The following is an 18099-nucleotide window of genomic DNA, read 5'->3' as shown; positions in this document are numbered from 1 at the left end:
AACTGTTCTCCATAGTTGCTGTATCAATTTACATTCCCACCAACAGTGCAAGAGGGTTCTCTTTTCTCCACACCCTCTCCAGCACTAGTTGTTTGCAGATTTTCTGATGATGCCCATTCTAACTGGTGTGAGGTGATACCTCATTGTAGTTTTGATTTGCATTTCTCTAATAATAGTGATGTTGAGCATCTTTTCATGTGTTTGTTAGTCATCTGTATGTCTTCTTTGGAGAAATGTCTATTTCAGTCTTCTGCCCATTTTTTGATTGGGTTGTTTGCTTTTTTAATATTGAACTGCATGCGCTGTTTATATATTTTGGAGATTAATCCTTTGTCCATTGATTCTTTTGCAAATATTTTCTCCCATTCTGAGGGTTGTCTTTTCACCTTGTTTGTAGTTTCCTTTGCTTTGCAAAAGTTTTAAGTTTCATTAGGTCCCATTTGTTTATTTTTGTTTTTATTTCCATTACTCTACGAAGTGGATCAAAAAAGATCTTGCTGTGATTTATGTCAAAGAGTGCTCTTCCTATGTTTTCCTCTAAGAGTTTTATAGTGTCCAGTCTTACATTTAGGTCTCTAATCCATTTTCAGTCTATTCTTGTGTATGGTGTTAGGGAGTGTTCTAATTTCATTCTTTTACATGTAGCTTTCCAGTTTCCCCAGCACCACTTACTGAAGAGACTGTCTTTTCTCCATTGTATATCCTTGCCTCCTTTGTCATAGATTAGTTGACTATAGGTGCATGGGTTTATCTCTGGGCTTTCTATCCTGTTCCATTGATCTATATTTCTGTTTCTGTGCCAGTACCATAGTGTCTTGATTACTGTAGCTTTGTAGTATAGTCTGAAGTCAGGGAGTCTGATTCCTCCAGCTCCGTGTTTTTCCCCTCAAGATTGCTTTGGCTACTTGGGGTCTTTTGTGTCTCCATACAGATTTTAAGATTTTTAGTTCTAGTTCTGTAAAAAATGTCACTGGTAATTTGATAGGGATTACATTGAATCTGTAGATTGCTTTGGGTTTTATATTCATTTTCACAATATTGATTCTTCCAATCCAAGAACATGGTATATCTCTCCATCTGTTTGTGTCATCTTTGATTTCTTTCATCAGTGTCATAGTTTTCTGAGTACAGGTCTTTTACCTCCTTAGGTAGGTTTATTCCTAGGTATTTTATACTTTTTGTTGCCGTGGTGAATGGGATTGTTTCCTTAATTTCTCTTTCTGATCTTTCATTGTTAGTGTATAGGAATGCAAGAGATTTCTGTGCATTAATTTTGTATCCTGCAACTTTACCAAATTCATTGATCAGCTCTAATAGTTTTCTGGTGGCATCTTTAGGATTCTCTATGTATAGTATCATGTCATCTGCAAACAGTGACAGTTTTACTTCTTCTTTTCCAATTTGTATTCCTTTTATTTCTTTTTCTTCTCTGATTGCCGTGGCTAGGACTTCCAAAACTATGTTGAATAATAGTGGTGAGAGTGGACATCCTTTTCTTGCTCCTGATCTTAGAGGAAATGCTTTCAGTTTTTCACCATTGAGAATGATGTTTGCTGTGGGTTTGTGATATATGGCCTTTATTATGTTGAGGTAGGTTCCCTCTATGCCCACTTTCTGGAGAGTTTTTATCATAAATGGGTGTTGAATTTTGTCAAAAGCTTTTTCTGCATCTATTGAGATGATCATATGGTTTTTATTCTTCAATTTAATATAGTGCATCACATTGATTGATTTGCGTATATTGAAGAATCCTTGCATCCCTGGGATCAATCCCACTTGATCACGGTGTATGAGCCTTTTAATATGTTGTTGGACTCTGTTTGCTAGCATTTTGTTGAGGATTTTTGCATCTATATTCATCAGTGATATTGGTCTGTAATTTTCTTTTTTTGTAGTATCTTCATCTGGTTTTGGTATCAGGGTGATGGTGGCCTCATAGAATGAGTTTGGGGGTGTTCCTTCCTCTGCAATTTTTTGGAAGAGTTTGAGAAGGATGGGTGTTAGCTCTTCTCCAAATGTTTGATAGAATTCACCTGTGAAGCCATCTGGTCCTGGACTTTTGTTTGTTGGAACATTTTTAATCACAGTTTCAATTTCATTACTTGTGATTGGTCTGTTCATATTTTCTATTTCTTCCTGGTTCAGTCTTGGAAGCTTGTACCTTTCTAAGAATTTGTCTATATCTTCCAGGTTGTCCGTTTTATTGGCATAGAGTTGCTTGTAGTAGTCTCTTAGGATGTTTTTTATTTCTGTGGTGTCCGTTGTAACTTCCTTTTCATTTCTAATTTTATTGATTTGAGTCCTCTCCCTCTTTCTTGATGAGTCTGGCTAAAGTTTTATCAATTTTGTTTATCTTCTCAAATAACCATCTTTTAGTTTTATTGATCTTTACTATTGTTTTCTTTGTTTCTATTTCATTTATTTCTGCTCTGATCTTTATGATTTCTTTCCTTCTACTAACTTTGGGTTTTGCTTGTTCTTTGTTCTCTAGTTCCTTTAGGTGTAAGGTTAGATTGTTTATTTGAGATATTCCTTGTTTCTTGAGTTAGGCTTTTATTGCTATAAACTTCCCTCTTAGAACTGCTTTTGCTGCATCCCATAGGTTTTGGATCTTCATGTTTTCACTGTCCTTTGTCTCTAGGTATTTTTGATTTCCTGTTTGACTTCTTCAGTGATCTCTTGGTTATTTAGTAACGTATTTTTTAGCCTCCATATGTTTTTGTTTTTTACATTTTTTTCTCCTGTAATTGATTTCTAGTCTCATAGCGTTGTGGTTGGAAAAGATGCTTGATATGATTTCAATTTTCTTAAATTTCCCGAGGCTTGATTTGTGGCCCAAGATGTGATCTATCCTGCAGAATGTTCCACGTGCACTTGAGAAGAAAGTGTAATCTGCTGTTTTTAGATGGCACGTCCTATAAATATCAATTAAATCTATCTGGTCTGTTGTGTCATTTAAAGCTTGTGTTTCCTTATTAATTTTCTTCCTGGATGATCTGTCCATTGGTGTAAGTGAGGTGTTAAAGTCCCCCACTATTACTGTCTTACTGTCGATTTCCTCTTTTATAGCTGTTAGCTGTTGCCTTATGTATTGAGGTGCTCCTATGTTGGGTGCATATATATTTATAATTGTTATGTCTTCTTCTTGGATTGATCCCTTGATCATTATGTAGTGTCCTTCCTTGTCTCTTGTAACATTATTTATTTTAAAGTCTATTTTATCTGATATGAGTATAGCTACTCCAGCTTTCTTTTGATTTCCATTTGCATGGAATATCTTTTTCCATCCCCTCACTTTCAGTCTGTATGTGTCCCTAGGTCTGAAGTGGGTCTCTTGTAGACAACATATATATGGGTCTTGTTTTTGTATCCATTCAGCAAGCCTGTGCCTTTTGGTTGGAGCATTTAATCCATTCACGTTTAAGGTAATTATCAATATGTACGTCCCTATTACCATTTTCTTAATTGTTATGGGTTTGTTTTTGTAGGTCCTTTTCTTCTCTTGTGTTTCCTACTTAGAGAAGTTCCTTTAGCATTTGTTTTAGAGCTGGTTTGGTGGTGCTGAATTCTCCTAGCTTTTGCTAGTCTGTAAAGCTTTTGATTTCTCTGTCGAATCTGAATGAGATCCTTGCCGGGTAGAGTAATCTTGGTTGTAGGTCCTTCCCTTTCATCACTTTAAGTATATCATGCCACTCCTTTCTGTCTTGGAGAGTTTCTTCTGAGAAATCAGCTGTTAACCTTATGGGAGTTCCCTTGTATGTTGTCATTTTTCCCTTGTTGCTTTCAACAATTTGTCTTTGTCGTTAATTTTTGTCAATTTGATTAGTATGTGTCTTGGCATGTTTCTCCTTGGGTTTATCCTGCCTGGGACTCTCTGCGCTTCCTGGACTTGGGTGCCTATTTCCTTTCCCATGTTAGGGAAGTTTTCAACTATAATCTCTTCAAATATTTTCTTGGGTCCTTTCTCTCTCTCTTCTCCTTCTGGGACCCCTATAATGCGAATGTTGGTGCGCTTAATGTTGCCCCAGAGGTCTCTTAGGCTGTCTTCATTTCTTTTCATTCTTTTTTCTTTATTCAGTTCTGTGGCAGTGAATTCCACCATTCTGTCTTCCAGGTCACTTATCCGTTCTTCTGCCTCAGTTATTCTGCTATTGATTCCTTCTAAGTGTATTTTTCATTTCAGTTATTGTATTGTTCCTCTCTGTTTGTTTGTTCTTTAATTCTTCTAGGTGTTTGATCTTTAATTATTCTAGGTCTTTGTTAAACATTTCTTTCATCTTCTTGATCTTTGCCTCCATTCTTTTTCTGAGGTCCTGGATCATCTTCACTATCATTATTCTGAATTCCTTTTCTGGAAGGTTGCCAATCTCCATTTAGTTGTTTAAAAAAATTTTTTTTTATAAATGTATGTATTTTAGTTTATTTTTGGCTGCATTGGGTCTTCGTTGCTGCGTGCGGGCTTTCTCTAGTTGTGGTGAGCAGGAGCTACTCTTCGTTGTGGTGCATGGGTTTCTCATTGAGGTGGCTTCTCTTGTTGCGGAGCACAGGTTTTAGGCACGTGGGCTTCAGTAGTTGTGGCTTGCGGGCTCTAGAGCGCAGGCTCAGTAGTTGTGGCACATGGTCTTAGTTGCTCCGCGGCATGTGGGATCTTCCCAGACCAGGGATCAAACCCGTGTCCCCTACACTGGCAGGCAGATTCTTAACCACTGTGCCACCAGGGAAGCCCCATTTCATTGTTTTTCTGGGGTTTTACTTGTTCCTTCATCTGGTACAAAGTCCTCTGCCTTTTCATTCTGTGTATCTTTCTGTGAATGTGGTTTTCCTTCCACAGGCTGCAGAACTGTAGCTCTTCTTGCTTCTGCTGTCTGCCCTCTCCCAAACCACTTTAGCCACGACTTTTGCAAACGTGAGAAAAAGCATCTGTGCCCAAGCTTTGGAAGGAAGTGACTCATCAGGGCTACTGCAAATGGTTGTATAGTTTGTACAACCGGCCATCAAAGTAAGTGGGGCTGAAATTACCAAGACGTGTGCCCACAGGTCTAGCATCACCCAGAGGACTGGTTTTTTTGTTGCTATTGTTTTCTAATTCATCATGGTGGGTAGGTGCAGCAGGGAGAATCTTTTTCTAGTTGGCACAAAGGCATCTCATAGGCTACAGGGGACCTGTGATTACCAGAAGGACCTAGAACAGGAGAAACAGAATCATCACCCACCATTAGGTAACTCTCTGAAAAGCCAGAGAAGTCAGCTCTGCTTAGGTTCCTGCTGCTTCTATTGTATGGAAATACCCCTCTCCCAAGAAACCGCCAGAGGCCATTGCAAGGGATTGGATAGCCTGAGCTACAAGGCAGTCAAGCTACGTTCTGAGGTGACTGGGCACGTTTCAGAGGGAGAGGCCCCATTTCCCAAAGCAACTTGAGAGCTGACCTGAATCCCTATCTCCCAATTCCCAGGCTGTCCGGTGCTGAGGAGCACATTGTTCTCATGTGCCCAGCCCGCCCCATCAGCTCTGAGGTCACAGCCATGGTGGCCAGGTGAGCCAAAGGACCCAAGGTCAAGAGAAAGGAGTAGACAGTATCCAACTCCCGTGACCAACAGCAGACTTCTAAGAGGGGCAAAGGGGAGGCAGGAGGAGCAGGGTCCTCATCTCTCCTCAACAACCAGGGCCCAGGAAGATGGGCGCGGAGGCCCGGGGGAGCACCCAGCAACCAACAATTCAAGGACACAAGGACACCCACACAGAGGCACTGCAAAGACTTATTGGGATAGTAAGATGAATAGATTTAATCATTCTTGTTTGAAAAACAAGACATAAATTAGTATATATATATAGAATTTATATATTTTATGTAGTATATATACTATATACAGACATTAGAAAATGTGTTCTCTCCATGAGGCCGAGGGAGAGGTGAAGGATGGCGGTGGAATGAATGACACAGGTGGGGCCTGAGTGGTGAAGGGGCAGGATCAAGAAGTTGGGAGAAGAGGCAGACCACGTCAGCACGCAGGCTTGCGGTGGTCGCAGGGGGCAACGGTTCCCCACTGGCTGCATCTCTGGCCCATTAAACAACTTGGTCCTGTGGGAGGAGAGGCAAGGAAGAGGGGGGCTGGCTTTTGCAGAAGGAGCTCCCCTAATCCTTGCCGGGAGGAATCGCCACTCAGGGGGTCCTTTATCGCACTCGGGGATAACAAGGATGGGCGGGGGTTAAGCACAGTGTACATCTTTATAAAACTCACATAAGAATGGGAGGTTTCACGTGAGCCTCTCACGGAATGATGAAAGAGAGTTAGACACAGGGCACGAGCTTGTGGGAAATGGGGTGTATGGAGAGGTGGATGAGAAGCAATCTATACAGAAGAAACATTGGCTTTCTTTGTTCCCTACAATGGGCAATTAGTAGGGACTCCGTGTCTTCACTCCCAGGAACGTTGTAGTGGGGGCGGTGACGGCAGCAGATGTGTGTCAAGGAGGATGCTAAACAGTGTGGATTCCCTTCCAGATGACTCGGAGGAGTGGGGAGAGACAGAGAGATAGAGATAGATGAGAGAGGGGGGGGGAGAGAGAGAGAGAGAGAGAGAGAGAGAGAGGGAGAGAGAGAGAGAGGGAGAGAGAGGTGCTGGACTGCACCAGGTAAGGCGCTCAGCTTCTTTTCTTAGAGACAAATCCACAGGGTCAATACACAGCCAAAAGCATATACTCAGGATTAACATATCACGCTAGCTTCCAGAAGTTTAAGATATAGTCATCAACACCCCCCCGACCCCTCCCCCCCACCCCCCATCCCCCATCTGTAGCTAAGTCGGACTCCTAAGGACAGTCTGTCTGGTAGAGAGATGTTGAGAGGAGCCGCACGCTGGCAGCGACAGCCCCTGCGCTGGGCCGGGCCAGGCGGGCTCTGAGGCCTGCGCCGGGTCTCCCCAGGGCAGACGTGTTCACCAGGTTCCTTACCCAGAACGAGCGGGGTGATCCCAGATGCTTGCTCCCTAGTGGACTGAGCTGCCCTGCCCGTCAGCGAGGGGCAGGGCACTTTGGGGATGGCTGGTGTGGAGCTACTGGGCCTGGGGTCGAGCGCTCCCCGAGGCTGCCAGCCTGCTGGGCCGGCCACAGACAGCTGAGTGCGGCTGTTTTCTGCAGACCCGCTACCCGGGCACAGGCCCTCCGGGGTGGCTCCTGCCGAGTGAGCGTGAGCCCAGGGTGGGCGGGCACGTCTGGACTGGGTGCCCGAGCCTCTCCGCTCGCTCGGCGCTGTGGCCTGCTGCTACTGCCACTGCTCCCCAGAGGGGCACAGGAGTCAAGAGGAGCTCAAGGCCCACGGGCCTCCTGCTTCAGGGCCGCCTCCCTCCGGCTCCCACGATGGAGCAGGAAGTGGGCCTGACGTCACGTCTCAGCCCTAGAGAAGAGAGGCAATACAGCTCTGCGGCGGGCGTAGTGACGGGGGTGGGGGGGGCTTGGCCCTAACAGTGACGCCCAGAGGCCAGGGAAGGGGTGAGGATACCCAGGGTGGCAGCTGCCGGGAGCCCTCGGGAACAGCCTCAACGCAGGGAGCTGTCACTCCCTGGAGACTGAGGGCTCTGGGACCCTGACTGGCCCAGCAGACACCTATACTCACCACAAGATGCAAAGACCACAAAGCTCAAACCTGGGGCCACGGTTGGGGAAGGGGGGCAGGCCCGGGCAGATGGCCTACTTAATAAGGGTTTTTAAGGAGCGGGTGAATGTGCTCGTAACAGTCGCTGAAGCAGGGGAGCCCGGTGTGTGCCCCGCGGCCGCTGCCTGCTGCTGCTGCTTGAGGCTCCGGGCGGTGGACTCCTCGGCTGCACGCAGCAGGAAGGTGTAGTTCCTCACCACCTCTTCCACCTTGGCCAGCAGCTCTTGGCGCTGGGCCTCGGAGCGCACAATGAACACCAGCCGCACGAAGGTCTCAATGAGGCTGCTCAGCACCTGGAAGCTGCCCGTGATGGCTGCCAGCATGTGAGTGGGGCTCTTGTCCACGTTGGCCACGCGGCGGCAGGAGGCCCGGAGCTCCTTGAACTTGAGAGCCAGCTCGAGCTTGTATTCAGAGATCTGGGCGACGTAGGGCTTGGGGGCGCGGGCCTCGGGGCTGGCCACGCACTGCCGCAGGACCGTCAGCAGCTCGTTGGTGTCCAGCCGTGCGGCCAGGAAGCCGTCAGGCAGGCCGTAGGCATGGGCCCGCAGGGCGTTGATCTTGGCCAGGCTCCCCTCGAAGGTGGACACCCGCAGGTCGATCTCCTGGGTGCGGGAGGCCTCCGGGCTGCTGCAGGTGGCGGCATCCAGCACCTGCAGGGTCCTGCTCACCACGGGCACCACCTGCTCGTCCAGCTTCATGCCGGGCAGGATCTTCATGGGGATGGAGTAGGAGAGCTCGTCCTTGCCGTCGCTGGTGTCATCTGCCATGTCGCACTTGCGGTAGTAGAAGCAGTAGCGAATGGAGCAGCACTTGCCGCTCTCGCTGTCCTCGTCCAGCTCCGCGGGCTTCCGGTACACCTCTTCCGGCAGTGAGAACACGGCCATCTGTCTGGGGCCTTTGGTCTCAGGGGCAACGTGGACGTAGGAGGGGTCTCCCAGGGTCGGGGATTCCAGGGACTTGCTTTTGGGACCCATGCCTAGGGGGAGGCCTGCCTCTACCTCCTTGGCCTCTCTGGGCAGCATGCCCAGTGGTGGGTGCGGGTAGACGTCCGAGGTCAGCGAGGCCCTGTCGCCCTGGTCCAGCTCACTGACGCTGTAGCGGCGCATCAGTTTCCTGTAGTTGGGAGCTCCTAGACACTCGCCCCCCGAGGCACATGTGGTCAGGCATGAAACGCCGCTCTCAGGGTCCGATCGGCACTCTCGGGATTCCAGGCTGGTGGAGCGGATGCGCCGGACACTGGTGGGGCTGCCGAGGCTCAAGCCTGGGCCGGCCTCTGGCTGCCTCTGGGTAGGGGGGACCCTGTCCCTCTCCCTGCCCCGGAGGCTGGGCACCGGCGTCTGGGGGGCCTGAGGCCGGGCCCCCCGGCACATGCGCTTGCAATCACAGCTGCGCCTCTGCTCTCGGGACATGCCGGGCCCCTGCTGCACGGGGCTGCTGCGGAGCTGGCAGCTGCAGCGGCCTGGAGCTGGGGGTTGCAGGTACTCGGTGCCCGACAGCTCCCCCTGGCTTGGTGGCTTGAGAAGTTCCTCAAGGAACTCCAGCTCATACTGCTTTACCTTCTGCAGCTGGGCCTGCCGCTCATCGGTCTCCTTCTTCTGGCGGGTTGGGAAGGTGGCAGAGAACAAGTTGCGGAGCCGGAAAGGACCCCGGGACGATTTGGGCTTGGTGGGGCCTTCGGAGGCCAAGTGGGCTCCGTCCAGGGTCGTTTCGATCTTTCTGGAGGGCATGGTGCTCACCTGCCGGCTGGCAGCCTGAGGCCTCAGCGGGCTCTGGCCTCGCGGCAGGCAGCTGGGGCTCTGCAGAACCATGGGGTAGCCGGCTCGGGGGACCAGGCTGGTGTCTTCAAGCTTGCTGCTTTGGGGGGTGCTCTCCAGCTGCCCCTTCTCCCCCTGGCCGGAGACAGTGCCCTGCTTGTGCAGGGAAGGCTTAGCACCCTCAGGCCCGCCCTTGCCCGCCACCTCCCCGCCACCTTGCTTGCCCACTGACTCTCGACTCGCTCGAGAAAGATAGCTTTTGGGAGGGAAACTTTGAATAGGCAGCCTGTCCTCTTGTGAGGAGAGGTGCAGGCTATCAGCTCGGCTGCCTGCAGGTGCTCGGGACCCGGAAGAGACCTCTGGGCTCAGCTGCGGCTGCGAATTCCGTGAAGCCTCTGGAGCACTGGGACTCATTTTGAACTTGAGATTCTTATTGGCACTGCCGCTCATCACGCTAACTTCTGGCCTTCCCATGCTGACCTCTGACCTCCCCATGCTGGCCTCTAACCTCTCCCCACTGTTGGGGGGGTTCCCCAAGGCCCCACCAGGGGCAGATAGACTCTTAGTATGAACCACCTGCTGTAGGGCGGCCGAGATGATGGCTGGGGTCACACTGCCCTTTGGGTCCAGGATAAGCTTGGGGCTCAACCTGACCTCCTTGGGCAGGCTCTCCCTTAGCTCAGAGACCTGCTCTTCACTGAGGGACGGTGTGGCCGCCCTCAGTGACATCTCTAGGCCCGCCCGAGTGTGGCCAGGCCCTTTGTCCTCAGGAACTGGGGATAGCAGGCTCAGATTCTTCTGCTCACTCAGCTGAGGGGACAGCGCTGGGTGCACAGCCAGGGCATACGTTCGCTCGCGCTGTGGCTGGGCCTCTGACGGGGGCACCTTCCTCCGAGCACCAGGGGCGCCAGGACTCTGGCCCGTGACAGCTGGCTGGAGGGACAGGTTGGGATCTGGGCGCCCGAGAGAGTAAGGGGCCGTGAGAACGGCCTGGGCTGCACAGCTCTGGATCCGGAAGGGCAGGTCCTTGCGGGCCAGGAGGCTGTCCTTGTTGAGATGCTGGGCCAGGAAGTAGGTGGTATTCTGGTGTTGCTTCATGGCTGACATCATCTCCGACATGTCCGTGAGCTCCGAAGAGTTGGTTTCGTGGCCCGAGTCCAACGACGATTCAGGGGTGATTGTGGCCAGCACAATCAGACCTGGAGGGACAGGGATAGGGTCTGCAGCATTTACTCGCGTCAAGTCCTTTCCAACCATATGTAGAGAGTCTATGAGGGTCAAGGTTAGTCAGCAGGGTTTCAAGCTGGAAAAAACCAGTCAGGCCTGGGGGGCCTGCAGGGCTGAGGGTGGGAGGAGGGGAGGGGAGGGGACAAAGAAAGGCAAGCTGGGAGAGGGGTGATGAAGGGCTGGAATCCGAAAGAGAAACAAAAGAGGCCTAGAGAAGATCTGGGCAGTTTGATGGCAAATTAACATGCAAATCACAGGCAAAACAACATGCTAATCATCACTATTTTTAGATTCAACAGCTAGGAAATTTTTGTTAATTGTCCTGAAGAGAGCCAGCAAAGAGAGCTCCCTCTCTCTCCGGCCCTCCTCATGTGGCCAGGCCTGCCTACAGTCCCTGCAGCTGAGGCCATTTAGCTGAGCTTGGCCTCTCTCTGGCTATCACATGGGCCTCTAGCCTGGGAGCAGCCAGTGCTTGGAGCTCCAGACTCTGAGCAAAGAGAAATGCCAGGCCTGGGGGCCGAACACATGGGGGCCGCCCGACACCAAGGATGCGCTCACATACAGAAAAGGCAGGTACTCGCCCTGGTCAGCGAGGCTCCCTCTGACCCCAATTGCTTCACCCTCTCTGTCCACACTTGCCCTCGCCTCACAGGCTTTCTCATATGCCTTATTCCTCCCTATTTCCTTCCTGTCACTGTATCACTGACCTCTTTGTTTGAAGGCGTATGTGTGTGGAAGGATGTATGTGTGACTATGGGTGCATGTCTGACATCCGTGTTTGTCTACAAGATGGATGTATGTGGGTCTATAGCAGGGAATAGCATGCATGCTGTATAGTTTGCCCACCAAATAATAATAATAATAATAGTGGCTACCACTTACTGAGTCCTTACTATGTGCTAGGAAGTGTTTATGTACTTTGCATGAACGATCTCATTTAATCCTCACAACAACCCTATGTGATAGGACTATTGTTCTCAAATCCATTTAAGATGACAAAAGTGAGGCTCAGAGAGGGTTAAGTGCCTTGCCAAAGCAAAGGTGACACTGAAAGTGGTGAAGAAGCCAGGACTTGGATGCGTCTGACTGAGAGCCAAAGCTCTTAGGTGGATAAAGGCCTCAGCCCTGAGCGGTGAGGGCTCCTGGCTCCCCTGATCCCAGGTCCCTAGGTGGTTAGTTGGTCATTTTGTTTTTCTTCCAGTCATATGCATGCTGGCTGTTCTTTGCCTGTCTTCTATATCTCTCACAATCTTGCTCTGATCCTCCATCCTGGCCTGGCTCCGTAGCTGTCATGGCCCCAATCCCTGGGGTCCATCGGCAAGACATTTCCAAAGCGATGGAATGGTGAGAGCCAGAGCTCTAGCGGGGGCTGAGCAGCAGATCCCTGCCACAGCTTCGTCGCTCCCCCGACCCTATCTGAACTGCCTCTGGCCCATCCACTGCCCTGACACACCACGCTGACTTTGACCTCTGCTTGGGAAGAAGAAACGTCACCTGCTGGGCCTGCCTGGCCAGGAGAAGGAAAGGGAGGCAAGAGGGAGGAGGAACGCGCTGTTACCTGCAGTCTGAGGGGCTGGGGGGTGTGGTCCATCCTCTGAGGCTGCCAGGGCTTCCAGAGCCTGCAGAGTGGACACCAGGGCATCATCTAGCTCCTGGGCATGATCTCGGACTGTCCGGGTCTGCACGCTGTCAATCAGTGTCACCGGAATCTCATCGTACAGGAGCCCACGCAGGTGGCGTCCTTGCTCCTGGCTCTGGACGGCCCGGCGCTTGGGGTCATCTTCATCAGAACTGTTGTCTCGGAAACCAGGAGGTGGGGCAGCAATGGCAGGCAACAGCGAAGTGCTCTCATCTTCCTCCTCTTCCTCCTCCTCACTCCCGGGGGGTGGGAGGGACATCAGGTCTACCATATTGTCACGAGAGGAGCCAGACCTCCCACCTTTGCGAGGGCCCAGCTGCTCCTGGAGTTTGGCTTTGCAAGAGTCACAGTAGAAATTCAGGGCTTCAGCCCCAAGGGAATTGTCCAAAGTGTAGGACCGGGCCCTGCTGGCACAAGGCTCGTGGTCTAGGCTAGCTGCATCAAAGTCATCAGGGATCACATCATAACCTTGGCCAGAACTCTTAGACGTGGGGTCAGACTTGGTCCGGGGCCTGGTCTCCTCAAAGAAGATTAAGTTCTCATTGACATCTGTCCGGCTTTCCTGATCCTTCCTTTGTTCCCGCATGTGGAGGTAGCAAAAGCTGACAAGCTCAGAGTCGGCAGGCGGGGGCGTGCAGCGGCTCGACTTCCTGGGGCTGGTGCCCATGCTGCCCACATAACTACTCTCCTTTTTCCCCAGGTGGCCCCCAGTGACAGGGCGGTGGGCGCTGTGCATGTAATCTAAACCCAGAAAGAGAATCAACACATGAGCCCTGGTGCTGAGGACTGTGGCCGAGTTTCCTTGGCGTCTCGGGCCTGGGTCTCTGGTGCCCGGTTGGGTGGTAGGTACTGAGAGGGAGTGTTATCTGGCTGCTAGAGAGGAGGGGAAGGGGCAGCCATGCTGCTGCTGCCCCTGAAAGTAGAGTGAGTCGAATCAAATGGCCTGGGCTGCTAATAGCCCCATCACCTCTGAAATGGGAAAAGGCATGGGCTGGGGCGGGGGTGAACACCTTGGTATCTGGGCACAGCTGGACTCTTACATGGGTATGTCTGGTCTGAGAGTCAGCTGTAGGGTGAGGTTTGTTTTATGTCCCCCCTGGAACTGTCCCTGTCTCAAACCCCACTCTATTCAGGGTCTGTCCCACCCCCAGTGCTCTGTTACACTCGTGTTATGCTGGAGCTCTTGTAGCAGAAGGAAATGAATCTGACAGGTTAGTAGTGGTTCAGTGGGCAAGTGTAAAATAGGCTAGTACAATCCCAAGAGTGTGTATTTCAAAGAGGATTTTCAATGGAGGGACCCTAAAAGAATAGAGCTCTACTAGTAAAATTCAGGGCATCTGAATGTGTAAAGCATATGAGAGATACGCTGGGATGTGGGAGGAGGGTGGGGGGAGCATTTTTGTCAATTCCTCAAATCATAGCACTTCTCTGTATTCATACAGGGCTAGCCTGCCTGCTCTACATACATGTGGTAAAATGTTCTAGTCAACAGTTTTTAACGATGGTAAGTGTGTGCATCTGAGAATTATCCATAGCAAATGCTTTCTTTCTGGTTTCTCTCTTTTAGTCTGTTCTGGGGACCCCGTCCCATGTTATCTGTGAGAATATACTCAGACAATGCCAATTCCCTTTGTTATCAGCAGACAGACAGACAGATGGCAGGCATTAACTTAGGCTAAGGTCATACACATGATCCTATTTAATCCTCACAACAACCCAATGAGGTAGGTGCTATCATTATCCCCATTTTACAGACAAAGAAACTGATCCATTCGTTTTGTGACTTACACAAGGTCACATGAGTTGTAAATGGCAGTGTGGATTCTTTTTTATTTTTATTTTTGGCCTTGCCACGTGGCTTGTGAGGTCTTAGCTTCCCGACCAGGGATTGAATCTGGGCCCTTGGCAGTGAAAGCAGAGTCTTAATCACTGGACCACCAGGGAATGCCCTGGCAGTCTGGATTTGAGCCCAGGTTTGAGGGTCTACAAAGCCCATGTTTTTTTTTTTTAAACATCTTTATTGGAGTATAATTGCTTTACAATGGTGTGTTAGTTTCTGCTGCATAACAAAGTGAATCAGCTATACATATACATATGTCCCCATATCTCTTCCCTCTTGTGTCTCCCTCCCTCCCACCCTCCCTATCCCACCCCTCTAGGTGGTCACAAAGCACCAAGCTCATCTCCCTGTGCTATGCGGCCGCTTCCCACTAGCTATCTATTTTACATTTGGTAGTGTATATAAGTCCATGCCACTCTCTCAGTTTGTCCCAGCTTACCCTTCCCCCTCCCCATATCCTCAAGTCCATTCTCTAGTAGGTCTGAGTCTTTATTCCCGTCTTGCCACTAGGTTCTTCATGACCTTTTTTTTTTTTCCCCTTAGATTCCATATATATGTGTTAGCATAGGTATTTGTTTTTCTCTTTCTGACTTACTTCACTCTGTATGACAGACTCTAGGTCCATCCACCTCACTACAAATAACTCAATTTCGTTCTTTTTATGCAAAGCCCATGTTTTTTAACCATTACCTTATAGTTCATCATGGTTCTCAAGATGCTGGGAAAAAAACCTCTCAAATGCCCTTCAAATTCCAGCTGGACAGGGTCAACGTGTCAGTGTTGCTTTTTATTAGTGCTTACAGCCATCACAAAAGCATGGTGCTGTCACTTAACAATGGAGCCCCGAAATACATGAAGCAAAACCTGACTGAATTGAAAGGAGAAATACACAAGTCAACTGCAATAGTTGGAGACTTCAATACCCTACTTTCAATAATGGATAGAACAACTAGGCACAAGATCAACAAGGAACTAGAGGACCTGAACTGCACTATAAACCAACTAGACCTAATAGAAATCTATAGAATATGTCACCTAACAGTAGCAGAATATACATTCTGCTTAAGTACACCTGGAGCATTCTCCAAGACAGACCATATGTTAGGTCATAAAATAGACCTCAATGAACTTAAAAGGAATGAAATCATATAAAGTTTGTTTTTTGAGCACAACAGAATTAAATTAGAAATTAATGACAGAAGGAAATTTGGGAAATTCACATATGCATGGAAATTAAATAAAACATTCCTAAATAACCAATGGGTCAAAAGAGGAATCAAAGGAAATTCGAAAATACTTGGACATGAATGAAAATGAAGACACAGTATATGAAAACTTATGAGATCTAACTAATGTAGGGTTTAGAGGGAAATTTATAAACACCTACATTTAAAAAAGAAGAAGGATTTCACATCAATTACCTGACCTTCCACCTTACAAAACTTGAAAAAGAAGCGCGAACTATGGGAGCTCCCTGGTGGTCCAGTGCTTAGGACTCGACGCTCTGAGTGCCGTGGCTCAGGTGTAATCCCTGGTCAGGGAACTAAGATCCTGCAAGCCACACAGCGCAGCCAAAAACAAAACAAAACAAAACAAAGCAAACAAAAAAACAAACTAAACCTAAAACAAAACAAGCGGAAGGAAAGAAATAATAAAGTATAGAGGATACAAAAATTGAGAAAAATCAATGAAACTAAAAGTTGGTTCTTTGAAAGATCAATAATAATAACAAACCTTTAGCTGTACAGACCAGGCAAAAAAGAGAGAAGATTCAAATTACTAAAATCAGGAATGAAAGAAGGGACATCACTGCTGACTCTACAGGTATGGAATCATTTATAAGGTGAATATTTTGAATAAGCTTATGCCAACAAATTAGATAACCTGAGATAAAATGGACAAATTCCTAGAAATACACAAATTACCAAAACTGACTTAAGAAGACAGAAAATCTGAATAGGCCAATAACAGGAAGATAAACTGAATTAGTAATTAACTCTCCCCAAATCAATCAAGTCAGTCAGTCAGTCAGTCAGTCAGTCCAGGCCCAAATGGCTTCACTGGTGAATATTGTCAAATGCTCAAAGAAGCATTTACAGTAATTTTTCAAAAACCCTTCCAAGAAATAGAAAAGGAAGGGATACTTCTCAACTCATTTTGTGATGCCAGTATTACCTTGCTACCATAACCAGACAAAGACATCACAAGAAAACTACAGACCAATATTTCTTATGAATTTAGATACAAAATATAATATAGATCTCAACAAAATACTAGCAATCTGAATCCAGAAACATATACCAAGAATTATACACCATGACCAAGTGGGATTTACTGCAGGAATGCAAGGTTGATTTAACATCCAAAAATCAATTAATATAATACACCATGTTAATAGAACAGAGGACAAAAGCCACATGATCATCTCAATAGACACAGAAAAATCACTTGACAAAGTCCAACACCTTTCATGATAAAACTCGACAAAATAAAAGGGAACTTCCTCAACACGATAAAGGTTAACTATAAAAAACCAAAGCTGGGCTTCCCTGGTGGCGCGGTGGTTAAGAATCCGCCGGCCAATGCAGGGGACATGGGTTTGAGCCCTGGTCTGGGAAGATTCCACATGCTGCAGAGCAACTAAGACCGTGTGCCACAACTACTGAGCCTGAGCTCTAGAGCCTGCAAGCCACAACTATTGAACCCGTGTGCCACAACTACTGAAGCCCATGCACCTAGAGACCGTGCTCCGCAACAAGAGAAGCCACCGCAGTGAGAAGCCCGCGCACCACAATGAAGAGTAGCCCCCGCTCGCCGCAACTAGAGAAAGCCCGCGCGCAGCAACAAAGACCCAACATAGCCATTAATAAATAAATAAATAAATTTTAAAAAACAAAACAAAACAAAGCTAACATCATACTTGATGGTGAAAGACTGAAAGCTTTCCCCCTAAAATAAGGAAAAGTCCAGGATTTCCATTTTCACCACTTCTATTCAACACCATACTTGGATTTCTAGCCAGGACAATTAGACAGTAAAATGAAATACAGTCATCCAGACTGGAAAGGAAGAAGTAAAACTATCTCTATTTGTAGATGACATGATCTTATATAAAGAAAAACCCCAAGGAATCCACTAATAAGCTATTAGAACTAATAATCTCAGCAAGGTTACAGGATAAAAGCTTAGTATGCAAAAGTCAATTGTATTTTTATGCACTAGCAATAAACAATCTAATAGTAAAATTAGGAAGCAATTCTATTTATAATAGCATCAAAAAGAATAAAATACTTAGGTATAAATTTAATAAAAGAAGTACAAGACTTGTATGCTGGAAACTACAAAACATTTGTGAAAGAAATTTGAAGAAGATTTAAATAAATGGAAAGACACTCTATGTTCAGGGACTGGAAGACTTAATATGGCTAAGATGGCAATACTTCCCAAACTGATCTATAGATTCAACACAGTCCCTATCAGAATCCCAGCTGACTTTGTAGAAACTGATAAGCTAATTCAAAAATTCACATGGAATCACAAGAGACCCAGAATAATCAAAACAATCTTAAAAAGAGGAACAAAGTAGGAGGACTCATACTTCCTAATTTTAAAACTTAACTACGAAGCAATGGTAATCAAAACTGTTGTACTGGCATAAGGCATTATAGGTTATATGGAATAGAACTGAGAGTCCAGAAATAAACTCTCCTTTATGGTCAAATAGCCCAATTTAAAAATGAGCAAAGGATTTGAATAGATATTTCACCAAAAAAGATATGCAAATAGCCTATAAGCACACGAAAAGATGCTCAACATCAGTAATTATTATGGAAATGCAAATCAAAACTACAGTGAAATACCACTTCACATCCGCTACAATGGATATAATAAAAAAGATGAACAATACAAGTGTTGGCGAGGATATGTTGAAACTGTAACCCTCCAACATTTCTGATGGGAATGTAAAATGATGCAGTCACTTTGGAA

The 18099-nt window shown here is 47.4% G+C and overlaps 1 protein-coding gene across 1 annotated transcript in view; it reads right to left on the bottom strand.

Moving 5' to 3' along the window:
* Positions 1-7687: 7687 nt before the first annotated feature.
* The window catches only part of FRMPD3 (FERM and PDZ domain containing 3), a 56023-nt gene continuing 45611 nt past the window's right edge, over positions 7688-18099 (bottom strand). Inside the window, exons 13-14 of the mRNA XM_068534053.1 lie at positions 12192-13013; positions 7688-10605 (exon numbers count right to left, since the gene is read on the bottom strand). Of these exons, the coding sequence (XP_068390154.1) occupies positions 7688-10605; positions 12192-13013 (3740 nt within the window). The remainder of the gene's footprint in view (positions 10606-12191; positions 13014-18099) is intronic.

The sequence above is a fragment of the Eschrichtius robustus genome, chromosome X, assembly GCF_028021215.1.
Source record: "Eschrichtius robustus isolate mEscRob2 chromosome X, mEscRob2.pri, whole genome shotgun sequence".
NCBI classification, from domain to species: domain Eukaryota; kingdom Metazoa; phylum Chordata; class Mammalia; order Artiodactyla; family Eschrichtiidae; genus Eschrichtius; species Eschrichtius robustus.
The sequence above is the reverse complement of the archived record's forward strand: the minus strand, read 5'-3'. Positions and strand labels throughout refer to the sequence as shown.